This window comes from Strix uralensis, chromosome 25 (assembly GCF_047716275.1).
Source record: "Strix uralensis isolate ZFMK-TIS-50842 chromosome 25, bStrUra1, whole genome shotgun sequence".
Taxonomy (NCBI): domain Eukaryota; kingdom Metazoa; phylum Chordata; class Aves; order Strigiformes; family Strigidae; genus Strix; species Strix uralensis.
The window spans coordinates 7,848,226-7,865,098 of record NC_133996.1 but is presented as its reverse complement, the minus strand read 5'-3'; the positions used below and the strand labels follow the sequence as shown (position 1 = coordinate 7,865,098).

General features: G+C 50.3%; 1 protein-coding gene across 1 annotated transcript in view; it reads left to right on the top strand.

The window, feature by feature from the left end:
• GRIK3 (glutamate ionotropic receptor kainate type subunit 3) overlaps positions 1 to 16,873 on the top strand; it is a 122,109-nt gene that overhangs the window by 55,787 nt on the left and 49,449 nt on the right. The window contains exons 2-5 of the mRNA XM_074894341.1: positions 9,154 to 9,330; positions 10,681 to 10,938; positions 12,276 to 12,457; positions 16,645 to 16,698. Coding sequence (XP_074750442.1) covers positions 9,154 to 9,330; positions 10,681 to 10,938; positions 12,276 to 12,457; positions 16,645 to 16,698 — 671 coding nt within the window. The remainder of the gene's footprint in view (positions 1 to 9,153; positions 9,331 to 10,680; positions 10,939 to 12,275; positions 12,458 to 16,644; positions 16,699 to 16,873) is intronic.

The following is a 16,873-nucleotide window of genomic DNA, read 5'->3' as shown; positions in this document are numbered from 1 at the left end:
CTGCTTCGTATTTCGCTCGAGCTGTGCGCCAGATGGACACCACATCCCACACTAGATTACACCGCAGGCCAATAAAACACAGTAGAAAGAGACACTTACAGCTGTGTCGCCTAAACCCTGTATTACAGATCCTTAATAATTTTAAGCTTTCAAACATTTTTTTCTCCCATATATTACACTTTAAAATGTGCTTATAGCCCAAAGCACGACCATAAAAGTGACATCTGAACATGCCTGATTTATTTGGTCATCGGTGATTGCCAGGACGCATTTGCTGACTTTACGCAGGCTCAGGAAGGTCTGGGGAGGGTGTTGCTCATCGCTCAGAGCAGGTGAGGGCCCAAGTGGACTCGCCTCCTTCCGCACCCTTCTCCTGCGGGGCAGGTCTGGGCATCGGACTTGACCTTCGCCGGTAGGCACGGTCCAACCCAGCTGTTCCTCCCCAGCCGCAGGGTGTCATAAACTGGAGGCATGAATAAACACTGCAGTTTAATTCTGTACTTGTGGCAACCCACACACAAAAAATCTGAATTGCTAATTAATCAAAGTGAGCCCAAGTATTTCACAGAATCACAGACTGGTTTGGGTTGGAAGGGACCTTAATGCCCATCCAGTCCCACCCCATTGCCCCAGGCAGGGACACCTTCCACTAGCCCAGGTTGCCCAAAGCCCCGTCCAACCTGGCCTTGAACCCTTCCAGGGAGGGGGCAGCCACAGCTTCTCTGGGCAACCTGTGCCAGTGTCTCACCACCCTCACATTTCTGCCTTAGATCTAACCTAAATCTGTCCTCTATCAGGTTAAAACCATCACCCCTCATCCTTATGTTGGTGCCCCCAGAGCTGGACCCAGCACTGCAGGGGGGTCTCCCAGAGCGGAGCAGAGGGGCAGAATCCCCCCTCGCCCTGCTGCCCACACTGCTCTGGGTGCAGCCCAGCACACGGGTGGCTTTCTGGGCTGCCAGCGCACGTTGCTGGCTCACAGGCAGTTTTCCACCCACCAACACCCCCAAGTCCTTCTCCTCGGGGCTGCTCTCATCCCCTCCTCGCCCAGCCTGGATTTGTGCCTGGGATTGCCCCGACCCACGGGCAGGACCTTGCCCTTGGCCTTGCTGAACTCCATGAGGTTTGCCCGTCCCCCCTCTCCAGCCTGCCCAGGTCCCTCGGGATGGCACATCCCTCCCCTCAGCGTGTCCCCACACCACACAGCTCGGTGTCGGTGGGGAACTTGCTGAGGGGGCCTCGATCCCCCTGTCCATGTCCCCAGCAAAGCTGTTACACAGCGCCTGTCCCAGTAGGTGACGTCATTGCTCTACCTGCACCCACCAGTGCTGTAACCCTGTCATAGAAGGCTGCCAGATTCGCCAGGCACGAATTTGATGAGGTATCTGATAGTGAGAACAATTCGAATGCGAGTAGCCTAAAGCTTGCAAGATCTACCTTTTGCAGAGAAATAAACCTGCTTAAAGTAAAACTGCAGAGCCTGTGCGAGCCTTTCCCAGCCACCACCAAGGGAAAGTGGTGGGACTGGGTGTCACTGGGCTCCTCCTGGCAGCTCTGCCCCTTGGGGTTTTCTCAGGCTGCAACACACTGGTCACTTGTGGAGATCTGCATTATGCTGTGAGTTGTGTGTTGGGTAAATTAAAAATTTCTTGGCATTTTCATTGCCCTTATCTTGATGGGAATCTATTCCTAGAAGATTATGATGCTGTTTTTTTTTTTTTAATTAATTGAGCCTGCTTAAAAAATAAAAATGCCCATTTCATTTTAATCATGTATTATGCAAATTAAAAATGTAAATATCATTAAGAAATCTGTTGCTAACTTAATTTATTTCTGCTGTAGCACTGCTAAAGGCCTTTGATCTCAGATTAGCGCTTTGATCCGCTCCCTCGGTCAGGGTTACGCACTGCTGCTGTGGTAAATGCTCTTTCTCAGATGTAAAACATGCAACACCAGAACAGCTTGTTCAAAGAAACGGCAGAGGAAACATTGCCAATTAGGCCAAGCAAGTAGGAGCTGCGAACCAGGAGTTTGTTTCCCGGAGCTGCAGCCCCTGCCCGCGCGCGCCCAGCGTGGCCCAGCCGCGGGGCTGAGCTGTGCCCAGACGTGCTGACGAGGACACGAAGGCGTGTGCTGAGCAAACCAAACCTGCGTGGCCCGTGGAGCAAACGGGTCATTTCCATTAGAGGTGGCATCCCTTTCCAGACCACCCCTATCTACTTTTCATTAAAAAACAAGCCGCCATATTCTATTAATTTCTCATTTAGTGTGAGTAAAGTGCTGATACGTACATTTTAGCTACAGTGTTTTTAATCAGTTAATTTAACCAGAAGCATTAATAATGTATTTCTTTGCCACTTGACTGCTCATCTGTTAAACAGCTTATACATAGGAGAAGAATGTCACCCCCTGTGACATGAAGTACCTAATACAGTGCAAATTAAATAGGATTTTGCATATTCAATATCAAAGTGAGAAAAGAGGGAGACGCCGTCTCCTGGGAACGGATCAACCTGCTGCGATGGGCTCTGTCCTGGCAGGCGGGAAAATCCCTCCTTATGGGACACACGCGTTTTGCATATCTGATTTTCTGGTTGAATTCATTTTCTTGGCATTACTCAGCAAGTACGTGGCCTTTCATTATGCTGCAAAATGTGGTGGAATCTGAGGTCCTGGGAATGTCGCTCAGTCCATCAGCTCCTCCCAGCAGCTGCTGTGGGGTCCCCAGGCCCCCCCCAAGAGGTGAGCAGCACTGGGGGAGCCCGGCTGCAGGCAGGCGGCTCAGAGCTGGACTGTTCCCCTCTAAAATTCAGCCCGGTGCTGAATTCTGCCAGCGGCGGCTGTGTGGCACTGCTGGTTAGCTCACAGGGGTGCAAAGCAGAGCGAGAGTTGTCTTCCCTGCACGTCTGGCCTCTTCCGAAGGGCGTTAGGGAGCAAATCTGGCAGCATAAGCCGGGCATTCACAGCCCCCCAGGCAGGCTACCCAAGCAGGCAGACAGACCACAGAGGGGCTGCGCTGAGACCCCTTGGCTCCATCGTGCTGTAGGGTGACGTGGACACAGGGGAAGCTTCCAGCTGGGAAGGGACATCATGGGCTTCATCAGTCCATGGAGGAAGAGTGAACCTGGGGCCCTCAGAAAATACAGCTGGAAATACCCAAATACAGCTGGAAATACCCTGGACCTTGGAGCCAGAGAAACTGCCAGGGGAGTGGCGTTTGTCTGCACGGGAACAGGCCCGATTCCTTTTTAATTCCTATGAAAAGAGATGGGTGATGAATACAGGCAGCGTGTGAGCGTAAGCAATGCAGACACACTGGCTCTGAGGTTAATCCTCTTCCCGCGTTCCGACTCGGATCCTCCTCCTGGGTTTTTAGCAATTAGCATCCAGAAAGCATCCTCTGCGGGCAGGGGCAGCTTGGGCCCGTGAGCAGCAGCAGCAGCAGATTCCTGCACAGGGGCTCTCTTGCGTGATGCATGTTTATGAAGCCTGAAATTGCTTTGGATACGTGGCTGTGCTGCATCACATTAAGCAGCGCCACACTGAAGTGACAGGGCTGATGCATGATCAGCAGCGGTTTAAGGGGACAGGAGCTCAGATCCATCCTGCCGCGCCGTTGTTCTGTCAAAATCAGAAACTCACTGACAGGCCTAAGAAATTATTTTCAGCTCCTTCCCAGAAGGTTTGTTTCAGTAAGTTTGCAAGTCCTGTTCAGTGCCTTTGCACTGAGCCCGTCCGTGGTCCTGCGGCGTCGATGGGAGCCCGTGGAGCATCAGGGCAGGGGCTCCACTGCGCCTCTCCGGCTGCACAGACTTCCCGGGTGGGAAAAAGGGCTCTCGAGTGAAGAGGTGCCGAAGGGTGGCAGCCCCCAGCGCTCCCCAGCACTGCCTTCCTCACTCATCCATTTACAGGAGGCTTTTGTTTCTGCCTGGAGAACACCAGTCGGCATCAGCACCAGATCCCGGGGCCCCACTCAACGCCTGGCAGAGCGAGGGACCAACTCCAGCTCCAGCTGCATTTACTTGTGGAGTGTTTTATAGTAGCAGCTTCTTGGGAGAAAGTGCAAGGAGAGTTTTCTTGTGAAAAAATATGTCATTGCTTTGCCTTTTTTTTTTAATATTTATTGCCTTCTGGATTTTGCTGCTTCCGCTGCATTCAGTATTATTGCACCAGAGACTGTAACAGCCCCACGCTGGCGGGAGGTCTCTGGGAGTTTTAGCTCCATTCCCAGTGCACAACCTCGTGCTCCTGAGAACCTTCTTTTACTTCCCACCAGTGTTATCTCATTTCTCTTTATCGGTATAAACACCAGCCCTGGAGGGACCTGGACCATGACAGGGAAATATTCTCCACCAGACTGGTCAGATAAGCAGAAGCATCAATTCTCAAAGCCTCCCCGGGGCAGGCACGTCTGTGAGGAAGGGCTCTCTCACCCTCCTGCTCTGGGTCCTGCCCAGTGGCACCCTGGGGGAACTGGCACTGAATTACGTGTATCGGTCCTGATCAGCCCGTTTGCTAATATTGTCCCCAAAACAGAGCCCATCAGAAGAGGACAAATTGCCATGTCACAGCCAGCCATGTTGTTCAACAAGAAAGACATTTTGTAACCTCAGAGAAAAAAATACATAAAATACAGATCCCTGGGCATGAGAGGTCTGTGAGACGGAGGCAGGAGCTCAGGCTGGCTCCATCCTCAGTAAGAGCTATTTCAAAACAAGTATTTCTTCCAGGATGTCACATGGAAAGAGGCTGTCAGAAAGCTGTCTAAATGTGTTAACAACACTGTCAGCGGGGGAGAGAAAAGTGTTATCAGAAATAGTTGTTCTTCAAAGCTAAGTAACTCAGTGATTTTATAAGGAGTAAAAGATAAGAGATCACACCACACACTGAGGGCTGTTGGAATTTTCTTTCCGAGAATGAAGCTGTTTGTTTTGTTAAAAAGGGGAAGAGGGGAGAAAGTGAAAACCTAAAATACTTTGACTTTCTTGACTTAGCTTTCACAAAGCTAAAAATAACTTGGATTGCACTCAGCCTGCGCAGCCGCTGCTCAGGATGAGCTAGAGCACTGGAGAAGGATTCCCATCCCATCCCATCCCATCCCATCCCATCCCACTGACCAGGCTTCTCCCCGTCTCCCTCCCGGGGCCATTCCCAGGTCTTCCCATGTCACCACCTGGGGATGGGAGCAGTCTTTGCTTGACACAGACAGACTTGGGCCTGTTCTGCTCGGCATTAGTGGTATTTTGGGTGTTTTGTGGGATCCAGATTCTACCCCGAACAGAGAGGCTAATTTTCTGCTACTCAGAGTGAGATCCTCCGTGTCTTGCAGCTAAACCTCCCTTCACGTGCAGCGCCAGCCTCCTTCCCATGGCCCTGCCCTACTATCGCTCTTCTGGGCGAGATCTAAAGCAGAGTTTCAGGCATTTGCTTTGGATTCTTATTTTGAATTTTTAAAACTCCCCACTTCAGCAGCAATGCCAGTGGTCATCAAATAAAATAACATAAAATGATAAGACATGAAGTTGATTCTAATTAGCGTGTTTTCCTGTATGCTGATTGACATTCTCTGGAGAGCAATTAGCCTGCTTTAAAGGTAAAAGACAACTGAATAATTATTTAACCTGCTTGGTGATTGATATTTAAAATCCAAGAAGTCAGATGTAATAACGGATGACTCCATCAAAAGCTCATAAAAGTAAGTGATAACGGTTGATAGCATTTGATCCTGTCCTGCCTGAGAAGATACCGACTGTTTGTGCCGAGGCAGCTCCTACAAGCTCCTGACTCCCAGACCCGGACCCCACTGCACTGAAGGCCGTACAAACATGGCGTAAAAAAAGGTTTTCAGGGAAGAACTTATATGCAAATAAACTCAACCTGAAGTTGATAAACCTGAACAACACAGGGCGTCGCAGTAGGGAGCCTGTGGGCTGCACTGACCGGTCCAGGAAACGGCACAGGCCCTTCCTGGAGAGATTAGGCAGCAAATACTCTCGTGAACCTCAGGAGAATGTTACAGAGCATGACAGACCTCAGCACGGCCATCTTTTATCTGTCTGCAAAGCTACGGGAGGTAAAGAAAGAAGGAAGGGGAACTGGGACCTGAACAGACAGAGGCAATCCTGGGAAAAGGTCGTTAGCACCAGGTCAAAGTGAGCAGCATCCATTAATCTCCATGACATTTGAAATAACTTCAAAAATAGGGCAAAGGCAGAAATGGTTTAGAGAAAGACCTTTAGTTTTACTATCTCAGATGAAAAAAAAATGAAACTTTTTTATAGGTAGTATATAAAAGTGGAAACTGTTTTGTTGTGCCTTTTTATAGCCCATTGACTTTCTATACTTTTATAAGAGTAAAGTCTCAGTGAGGTTACTGTCGCGAGAGCCCCATGCGATCACTCTCTGGGGACACAGGGAGAGCTGCCCAAGCGAGTTTGTCCCGACACTTTGGAGCAGATTGTCCAACTTTGCATTGCTTCAGCTTTCCTGTTGAGGGTTGGAGGGGACGCATGGGGTCCCCCAGCCCGGCGATCAGCCAGCTGATGTCACATCCCTCATTCTCTCAACAGCACAAGCTGATAGTCTCCATTTTGCTCAAATGGAAAAGCTGCAACAATTATTTTCATAATTAGCTGGCTTTTCAAATTAATGCCAGTTATGCTATGTAATCATGATGAAGATTATGCATTAATCAGCTGTTTCAAGCCGGTTATTAGGCTCTTTAAATAATGATCCGAATGAACATCTCTGAAGGAGAGGCGTGCGAGCCAAGAGGGACGGCAGCGTGCGATCTCCGGGAGCAGGGAGCCGCAGCGGCGGGACGGGGCTGTGCTCAGCACGCCCGGCTGCACTGCAGAGCTGCGTCCGGCGCCCTCTGGCCCCCGAGTTTCTGAGGAAGGAGCAGGCTGTTGCATGTGGTGGCTGCTCTTCAACACCTTAGCAACTGCAGCAGATACCACATTGCCCCAACATACTCAGCACCCAGCAGTATAACCAGAAATACATTACTTCTGCCTGTCTGCTTTCTCATTGCCTGGCACTAGATTCAAGGTACTGGGTGGCTGCACAGAAAATTCTTTTCTGTCAAAAAGCCTATTACATCCAGTTGGATGTCTGGAACATGAATTTATCTGGGATCAAACACCAATAATCCACATACCCAGTCCTATATTCTATCCTAGTAAGACATGCTCCAAAGCAACCCTGAGAGCTCTGGGCGAGGGCAAAGCCTGATGTCAGGTAGTTGATAATCAATGTAACATGAACCCAGTTATCACTTCAGGATGATGCTAGAAAACAAAAAATCCCTTGCTAAAATGTTCTGGACAGTAAAGCTTTGAACGGAAAGACAGGGATGAATCTCATACTCACTTTAGTTTTGTTTATTGCTTCTGCTGTAATATTGTGTATGAACTTTCTCTGCCCTAAGAGTCTTAGACTGAGCTACCAGCATGCGCAAGCTTTGATATGGATGAATGATTTTCCTTGCACTGGTCAATAACCAAATGTTTTGGCATGATCCAGTGAGAATGAAGTACTTGGACAATTTTGCTAGGCTCCTGCCTACACTGCTGGGCATTCCAGATTGAAAACCTGGTCCTAAGTGAGTTGCTGAAGATTGCACAGGACTGAAATGGGTCTCCAGAATGAGCATTCAGCCTCTTTTTTCTTTACTCTTCCCCCTATTACTGAAGTTAGTACTGAGATCAATAATATTTTTTTCTACCAGAGACATGCAGTGAACAGCTCAAATGATTCTGGACATTTATGAATGTAAATTAATTACCACACTCACTTTACAACTGGGGGCACAGATGCACAAAGTCTGCAGGGGAAGAGGAGGGAAGTGACTTGCCACAATTATGGGGAGCAGAAAAGTCAGAGGCCTTCTGCGCCTCCCTTTGCCCCCTTGCTGGGGAAATCTCCAAGCACTGCAACTGCGGTTCGCCCAGCCCACGGCCTTGGTTGGGTTCCTGGGAGGGCGCACAGGGCAGGGCTGTCAACAGCTCCTGCCAAACTGGCACTCTTGGCTAACACCACATTGCCACAAAAATGATAGAGAATGTGTTCTGGCTGCTGGAGGAGGATTCATGCAGTTGTTTGAAAGCTAGGAGGGCTGAGTAGACATCTGTTGTCTATAACAAAACATTTCAGGACTACCTTAAATTGAAGAGGAAGATTTTCCTTCTGCTAATGAACCCAGAGACCATCTGTTACCAATTGCACTTGCTTATCTCACTCATCCATTAATTATTTTGGTTTACTTTTTAATAAGATAGAGCAAGGTTTATGTGTCTTTCCATGGCTCTGTAAGGGGCACAGGATGGTGCCTACATCTCAGCGACAAGGACATGCAATTACATAATTTACGCCTGCACTGAGTCACTGCAATTAGAGTGGCTGTCAGTGGGGAACTGAGGACAAGACTCCCAGATACGGAGCCAAGAAACCCAGCGATACCGTGACATGAGCTTGTTGCCCCTGGGGAGGTGTAATGGCATTAACAACTTTTGAACACGGGAAAGCATGCATTCACGATGTGCATTATTGAGCAGATAAGCTGTAGGGAAGGCAAATTCAGAAGTCTCTGCTGGTCTGAATCAAGAACCTGGATAACTAAACAGGAAGAACAATAAAAGATGACAAGGGCACTAAAAATGGCACTAAAAATAGCAAGCAGCAGTGCTGCACTGCCTGCCTCCTGTGTGAGGACTTGGAGATGGGTGGACGAGGCGGGGGGGGGTCCGGCATGGCACGGGGGAAGCGCAGTGCCAGCTCCCTGCTGCGGACACCCCTCGGAGCACAAGCCCGGAGCATCTCTGCAGCTGAGCAATAACCCTGTCCACGTTTCCCAAGGTCTGGTCCTAAAGTTTTACGGGAAGCCACTCATCTGTTTCATAAAAATATTCCAAGACTTTAAATTTGTCCCCTATTGCCCTGCAAAGCTGGCATTCTGAACACTTTCATGGACCAGCATATAACAAAAAAGCCAAACGTTTTAATGTCTTTATCTCAGTCCAGGAAATGTCCTGGAGCAAGCCTTGTTCAGCCTGCAAATGTCACAGCTCTGTCCAAGGGTTCTCTCATCCTTGCTACATACGACTATGAATCAAACTTTATGTGGCTTAATGCTGGTTTTCTCTTGTTTTGCAGGAGGAATCTTTGAGTATGCAGATGGCCCCAATACCCAGGTTATGAGTGCTGAGGAGCAAGCCTTCCGATTTTCTGCCAATATTATTAATAGAAACAGAACTTTGTTGCCTAACACAACACTAACCTACGACATTCAGAGGATACACTTCCACGACAGCTTTGAAGCAACTAAGAAAGGTAAGAGCACAGCACACTTCTTAGCAGCTTTGTTTTTATTCAGCAAAAGAAAGGCACGGTTTCACTTGAGACCCAGCAGCTCATTTTGTCCTACACTAGTCAGTGACTGAGATGAGAAGTCCTCCAGGAGCTGACCTTCCAGAGGCATTTTAATATAAGGGGAACAACTCTTCTATTTTCCCTCTGCAAACCTCACAAAACTCCTTTCAGTGTTTGCTTCTAATACTGAGCAAAGGTCTGTAGGCCATGCCTTTGTTTATTTTACTGTATCCCTGGCAGTTGTAACATCCATAGCGTAGACATTCTGTTCTCTTCCTAACAGTCAGTTTTTAATATCAAATAACAGCAGCCCACTTGAATTACTGAAGGGGAGGGCAGAGATGGGACTACACAGCAAAGGCTGTGGAGCTGCTGACCTGAGGGCTGCTTGAGTTGGCTTCTGTCTCAGGAGAAATGAATCCTGCTGCCTGAGCTCGCAGCTGGAGGGGCAGCACCAGAGAAGGGGGTTTTCTACTCACAGGTGAGCTCACTGGCCCCGGCTGCCCCTTTTTAAGACTGTTTTGTTGTGGAGGTTCCCTCGGAGCTCTGCCTGGCACTCCTCTGTGCCGGGCTGCCAGGAGCACCCAGCCTGGCTGCGCCGAGTGCCAGGACGGGAGCGGAACACGCAGGACCCGCGCCAGGGACCCGTGAGAGTCGGGGGGACCCTCTGCCCCAGCTCCTGTCCGCGTTCGTGCCCCTGGGGCTGGGAGCAGTTGCTTCCCTAAAACCTTGTCATGAAATGTGCCCATCACAAAGCCCCTGCTGACAGCACTAAGCATTAGTGTTCTGTTTGGAAGGACCTGCAGAAGCAGTTGAGAAAAAATCTGTTCCTGTTCCTCTGAAAAACTTTTACTTTTTTTTCCCTCCTAAAAACGCAGCCCCAACTGCAGCTGTTGTGTTTTAATTTCTCAGTGAAAGTTTGAACAAAGCTATGAAAAGCATTACTTTGCAGGAAAATAGTTCTATTAAAACTGGCAGAAAAACACATTTGTCAGGGCGGTTTTGATCATCTTGGGTATTTCCTTCCCAACTCTGGAGGCTCAGCCATTTCTGTAGCCATATTCCCTCCTCTGGACACGTCCTTGTGCCACTGGCCCAGACACTCACCTGCCAGAATTCCGCCCCCCCCCCACCCTCTGCCCCTCGTCACTGTTGTAATTACCTATTGCCTGTGCTGCTGTTAGTGCCCAGGAGCTTGTCAGTCAGACCCGGGCTGCTCCACGGCCCAGGTCAGGAGGGAGCTGTCTGTGTCCCCAGGGCTGCCCCGTCCGGTACTGACTGCTCCTTCCCCTCGTCCCCTTCCCTTTCCAGCCTGTGACCAGCTCGCTCTGGGGGTCGTAGCAATATTCGGACCTTCCCAAGGCTCCTGTACCAATGCTGTCCAGTCCATCTGCAACGCCCTGGAAGTCCCCCACATACAGCTTCGGTGGAAGCATCACCCTTTGGATAACAAGGACACTTTCTATGTCAACCTGTACCCCGACTACGCTTCCCTCAGCCACGCCATTCTGGACCTTGTGCAGTATTTGAAATGGAGGTCAGCCACTGTGGTTTACGATGACAGTACAGGTAGGTAAAGGAGGGGCTTTAAAGGAGGAATCCAGGAGATTTTTGGTTGTGGGTCCCATTTAGGAACTTTTCTAATGAACCCCTCTAGGAGCAAAATGAGACCCCACACAATAATCAGGGCACGGGGGCACAGTGGTTCCCAAGCACTCAGGCGAGCGTTGTAGAAGGCCCTGGGATCCTTTCTGAAGCTTTTCATTCACAAAGCGCTTAGAAAGTGGGTAACCCTCAGCAGCACCCCAGCTGACAAAGGGTCAAGGGGAGGATTAATTGGCCGCTGGGGTGACCTGGCTCAGCTCGGCTGCATTTGGCACCGCGGTGCCCATCTACACAAGCAAAGACCTTGGGCTGCGGCTGCCATTGAGGGTGCAGTTTCCCAGCTAAAAGCAAAAGCGTTTCTAGAAAGTGTTTTGTTTTCTATAAAACATAGCTGAGAAAGTTTTTCACATAAAGCAAGCTGTTGATGATTAAACAAAACAAAGCACTGCACAGCAGTATAGATAAAACCCCCCCAAACAAAAGACACATTGGATAGCCTGTCCAACCTAATTCCACTAAACCAAATGGTTTCTTTAGGGGAGGGCTGATGAGAACGCAGTTTGACATTCCTGTTTGGCAAATGTGGGTCACAGTATGTTCCCTTCGTGGCATATTCTAATGTATTTCTTCTACTATGCAGAGGGACATGCTTCTCTTTTTCTCCTTGCAATAGGCATCTGCTGAATTTCTTCTTGCAACATTAGATACTAATAATTCCTGCTCAGCTGCATCCAGCATGGCTTTGTACCTTCTGCATAAAAAAGAAATTAATTCTAAGCGTAGTAAGAAAGTTACAAGTTGTGATTAAGTGACCGTTATGAACTACGCTATTCATAAATCTAAGTGCATATTCATTTTTTTCTTTTGCTGTTACGCATGGTAAATACTGCAGATTTTAATTTGTTGTATAGCTGATTATCACATTCTGCCCTTTCTCAAGGGCACATTTGCTTAAGAAAATATGTTGTGATCACAGAGATGTCAAAAGTTCGGACCAATCTGCCATTATCCTCCTCCTACCTAGTGCAGGGACCCCAGCTCTACCACAGCTGGGTGCGGGGGCAGCAGGGAAACACCAGGAAAAGCCAGCTCTGCTCTGGAAATATCTGGGGGTTTAATGGTTGATAAATGACACCTTGGCTTTGATACGCCTTTAGCAATGGCCATTTGAGGGAGGGAGGAAAGCCCTGATTGCATTTTATAAAATAATATAGGAAGAAATAACTTGCTGTGACACGCAGCTGCAGGGCCAAGGCAGACTCCTGTAACACTGTGGGTTTGTCTTTGTGCAATGCCTGAAGGCCTGATCCGGCTGCAGGAGCTCATCATGGCCCCATCAAGGTACAATATCCGGCTGAAAATCCGCCAGCTCCCGCTGGACACCGACGACGCCCGGCCGCTGCTGAAGGAGATGAAGCGGGGCAGGGAATTCCGCATCATCTTCGACTGCAGCCACTTGATGGCGGCTCAGATCCTCAAGCAGGTGAGTGGGGGGCGAGGGGGTGCAGCCCCCGAGGGGGACGGCCGAGCTGCAGGGAGAGCCCCACGGCCGGGCTGCGGGCCTGCAGCTCTCCCTCTGCCCACAAGCCACGGCTAAAAGCTACCGCGTGTCCATTCTGCAAGGACACTACTGGACTTCTACAGAAAACGCAGTTTCCACTGAAAAACTGGAGGTATCAAAAAGCGACTGTCGGTTAGAATGAACAACTGTTACGGGAGGAGACGGTGTGGAGCGCGGCGGTGCGGAGCGCGGCGCTGAGAGCAGGGAGCGAGCGGTCGCCCCGCGTCCCTCCATCCCCGCTCTCCGCCCGGGCATCAGGCAGCAGCACCGTGCTCTGGGCCGCAGCTCCCACCTTAGCCCTGGACGGGCCCTTCGTCCTTGCCATTCTAAATATCTCCTCGCCTTCTGTGCTGCGCCGTGCCCCCAGGTCTGTGCAGAGGGGCAGGGTACCAGTCGCCTCGCCCTGGGCAGCTCTGCCCCAGCGGCTCTCGCAGCCCCGCGTCTGCTGCGGTGGCCAGGCCTGGGCCAGCCGGGGAGCGACGGCATCCTCGGCCCCTTCACGGCCACCGTGTGCAATTCTTGGACTTTAAGCCAGGTGTCAGTGATTTTCCATTCCTTTGGTCTCTCCCCTTTCTCCCCGAGTTCCTCCACTAGCAGGAGGTTTGCTGCTCACCCCAGTCCTCCTCATCCAAGCGCCTTTAGATTTCAGGGTCAATATGAGGCAGAGGAAAACACTCTCACAAAGAATGCTAAAAACCGGCCGGTGGAAGTGTTGCTCATATCAGCCCAGCAAGACACTACCACAGAGATTAAATAAATCCCCTGAAGGGCTGAGAAAGCAAGCACATGGAAGGAGACTTCTCTTGCAGCCTGCTTGATGCAAAATGAAGGGAAGCGCTCAGAGAAATCAGAAAGCCTGGGAGGGATTATTAAAGAAAGCAATATAAGGGACTCATTGTCTTCTGCCTATTATTTTAACATGCTGGCTGTGTTTGGTGCTGTTCACTTATTATGCAGTTTATTATAGTTTATTGTGCCATCTGCTCTGCTCGTCACTGTGAGTGCAGAGTGAGGAAGATGGAGGAGAGGGGGGACTAGGGGAAAAGAAGTCTCTCTAAGTCCTTCTGGATGGTTTTGTGTGTCTGTTGGTTTTTTTCAAGACCCAAAGCCATAGACTTCAGCTTAGCAATATTACATACTGTATTTTTACTCAGGAAAAAACTGTTCAATGTTTTCAGAGTTTGGGCAGATGCACAACCCCAACCACACCCTGATGGGCCCGTGCACACCTCTACGCTCCGGTGTCTCGGTGCGGTGCGCGCCGTGACCCTCCTGTCTCTCCCACTGTTGGCACTCGCGTTTGCTGAAGAATTAGGAAGCCCAGAAATCTCCTTTTTTCCTAACTTTTCTACCTGTATCAAGAAATGCACATCTAGAGGTTCCACCTTCACTTGTGAAACAGCTTTCTTCTTTTCAATAGGAGGGGATAGAAAACCAGGCTTCCCGACCCTCCTCCACACGCCCTCCTCCCGCTCTGCTTTGCACATTCACCAGAAGTAGGAGCTGGGTAAAGCCAAAACCGCCTCCCGGGAGAGGGGATTCTGCTTTGGCTTTGTGGTGTTAGAAGAACAACACACAGAAAAAAAACTGGACGGCAAAAACAGTCAGGGAAGAATGGCCTGGCCTTCTGTTTGTCCCAGGAACACGAATGTTCATGTATCACTGCTATTATTTGCCTTTTGTAACGTTTGGTAACTGCACCAGTCAGCTTTGCAGACGCCTGGCCTCTGGTGTTTGCTCCAGCCAGGCACCATCCCTGGAGCGTCTCGGCTGCGCTGCCCACCCCGGTGCCGTGCCGATGGATGGCACAAAGGGTCTCTCAAGACTTGTGCTAAAATTTCCACCGCTTGGTACTGATTTTAACTGCGCATCTTTAGGTAACATAGAACGGTCTGACCAACCCCAGGCGACATTCACTGAGGTAGCTCTGACCAAACACACACCATCGTGACAGTCCAGATCTTGCTCCCAAGTTACCTGAGGTAACGTGCTCCCACAGCACATGAGTGGCAAGGCACTTCACTGATAATCTGGGCAGTATTTTTAAACTGGACTAGTATAAAAAACCCCATGTCTTAGTAATCCATGAATAAAATGCAAGAGCTGGCACAAAGATGTACAGATGACATTGCCACACACTGCTCCAGTCTGGGTTCCTCAGAGTGACTGAGACATCAAACCATTCATTATTTTACCCTCTTGGACAAACAAATCCTTGTACAAACCTATCAGAGAGCTAGGCCTGCTCGTGAGGCCTCCCCATCCTACCCCAGCGTCTCTGGCCTTACTCATTTTTGGTCACTTGTTAATGCTTTACATCTGTTTCTGGCTTCCCAGCTTCCCTGTTCTCCTTGGCAGCTGTCTCTGAACAGTTGCTGCACTCTGCAGTGCACAGATGTGCCTGTCTTGACTTTAATGGAGCTCCCATCCTCATCATGGCGATTGCCTGTAGCTTATCCACCAGGTTCATCACTTATTCATTTCCCCACCAACCCAGATGTACCCTGCACACAGGCTGCCAGCACTGGGAAGCTGGAGCTTGCTTCTTACAGCAGGTGTGGACTCTTCATCCACCATCGAAATGATCCAGCTGTAGAATCTGAACTGGAGTCTCGTGATTTACTCCCAGTTGGTTTCACATCATCTAACTGATGCTTCACACACCGAGGTGTCGCTCCCTGCTCCAGCTCTTTGCACCCGCGTGTGCAGGTCGGGAGAGGGCTGCGAGCAGCCCCGCAGATCCACCCCCCAGGCAGCGCGGGGGACAGACGGCACAGAGACAGCTGCCGGCCTTCCAAAGGTATTTCCAGGCCAGGAAACGTGGGGTAAAATCACACTCTAGAGTTACAATATCTAGGCTGGTAATCTAGATCCTTTCCTTTTCCCTTGTTTTTTTGACATCTCACTTCTTTTCAACCTGTCACTTCCTTCCTCGGAGCTAAATTCTGCCCTAGTAATTTTAGCAAAAACCAAGAGAAGCAAACGTTTCCTGGGGGGACTTGAAATCGCTTTCCCATCGGTGGAGATTTTAAAGTGCTCTTGCATGTGTTTTCTCCAGAAACCGTGCTCACAGAGTCAGCACCGCAGTCAAACCCACAGCTATCTCTTTCCTTTAGCCAGCCGCTAATTTCAAGGTGACTCTTCTCACAGGCAGAAGCGCTGTGTGGGGCCTGGGCAGGCTCACCCAGCCGAGGTGCCTTCAGCTCACGGTCACCCTCTGACAGACCTCCCAGGACAGCATGTTCTCTCCACTGCTCAGTTGTGCAAATCCCAGCAATCTGCACGAACCGTCCTCCGTGTCGGGGCTGGCACACCTACAGCCTGGGCTCGCCAAGAGCCCTCGGGTCCGGACCATGATCTCCAAGGGCTGAGGGACGGGAGATGTCCCCGCTCCCCAGCCCTGGGCCTCTGCCTTCACTGACCCATTTCTAAACCAGGCACGACGTTAGAATCTGGCTTTTGCACGCAGGAAGGAGGGACTCGCAGAGGAGAGCTACAGGTACACGTTATACAAACAGACACTGAAGGGGAGGGAATGCAGAGCACCAGGAATACACATATGATTAATAAAAAGCCTTTTAAGTAGCTTCTTAGCCAGTACATGGACTTGTAACCATAAGAACAGGCTGCTTTACGGTCATTCTGCACGGGTTTATGGCAGGTTGCTCGTTGTTTGGTATCTGAGAAGGAAAGGCAACTGCCTTTCTCCCAGTTGTGTGGCAGAAGCAAGCCTGCATCCCTGGAAGATTTTGCCCCAGGCGTGAGCCGTGAGCACGGCGCTGTGCCGCAGTCGGTGTCCCGGCTCTCTGCGGCACAGCAACACCCAGAAACGCCACCGGCCTCCGCAGGAGCTGGGCACTGAGGCTTTGCCACCATTCCAGAAAGGTTCGAGGACCACAGTTCAGCTCAGCACTTAAGCACATGCCTCTCGCTGGCTAAGCAGGTGCTTAACTGCTTCACGGGACTGATCCAAAATCCAGCCTCTGTGTTCCTGGGTCTGCCTCCTGCCGCACTTCCCAGTCAGCTCTTTAGGGGTTTATGTTGCACGACTGTTGTTATTATATTCTTGTACCCACTCTTACTAACCTCCTTTCCCTACTCTCCTCAAGGCCATGGCAATGGGAATGATGACAGAATACTACCACTTCATCTTCACCACTCTGGTAACGTATCTGATCTGCGCAGACACCCTCTCCCCTCGCTGCGGGGCCGGGAGGGAGGGCGAGGAGGTGCTCTCAGCGGCAGGAGGGCGGGCTGGGCGTCCCGTCCCGGGCGTGCAGTGCACAGCCGCAGGACGCTGAAGTGGTGGGGTGGGAAAGGCAAGGGAAAGGGAAGTCT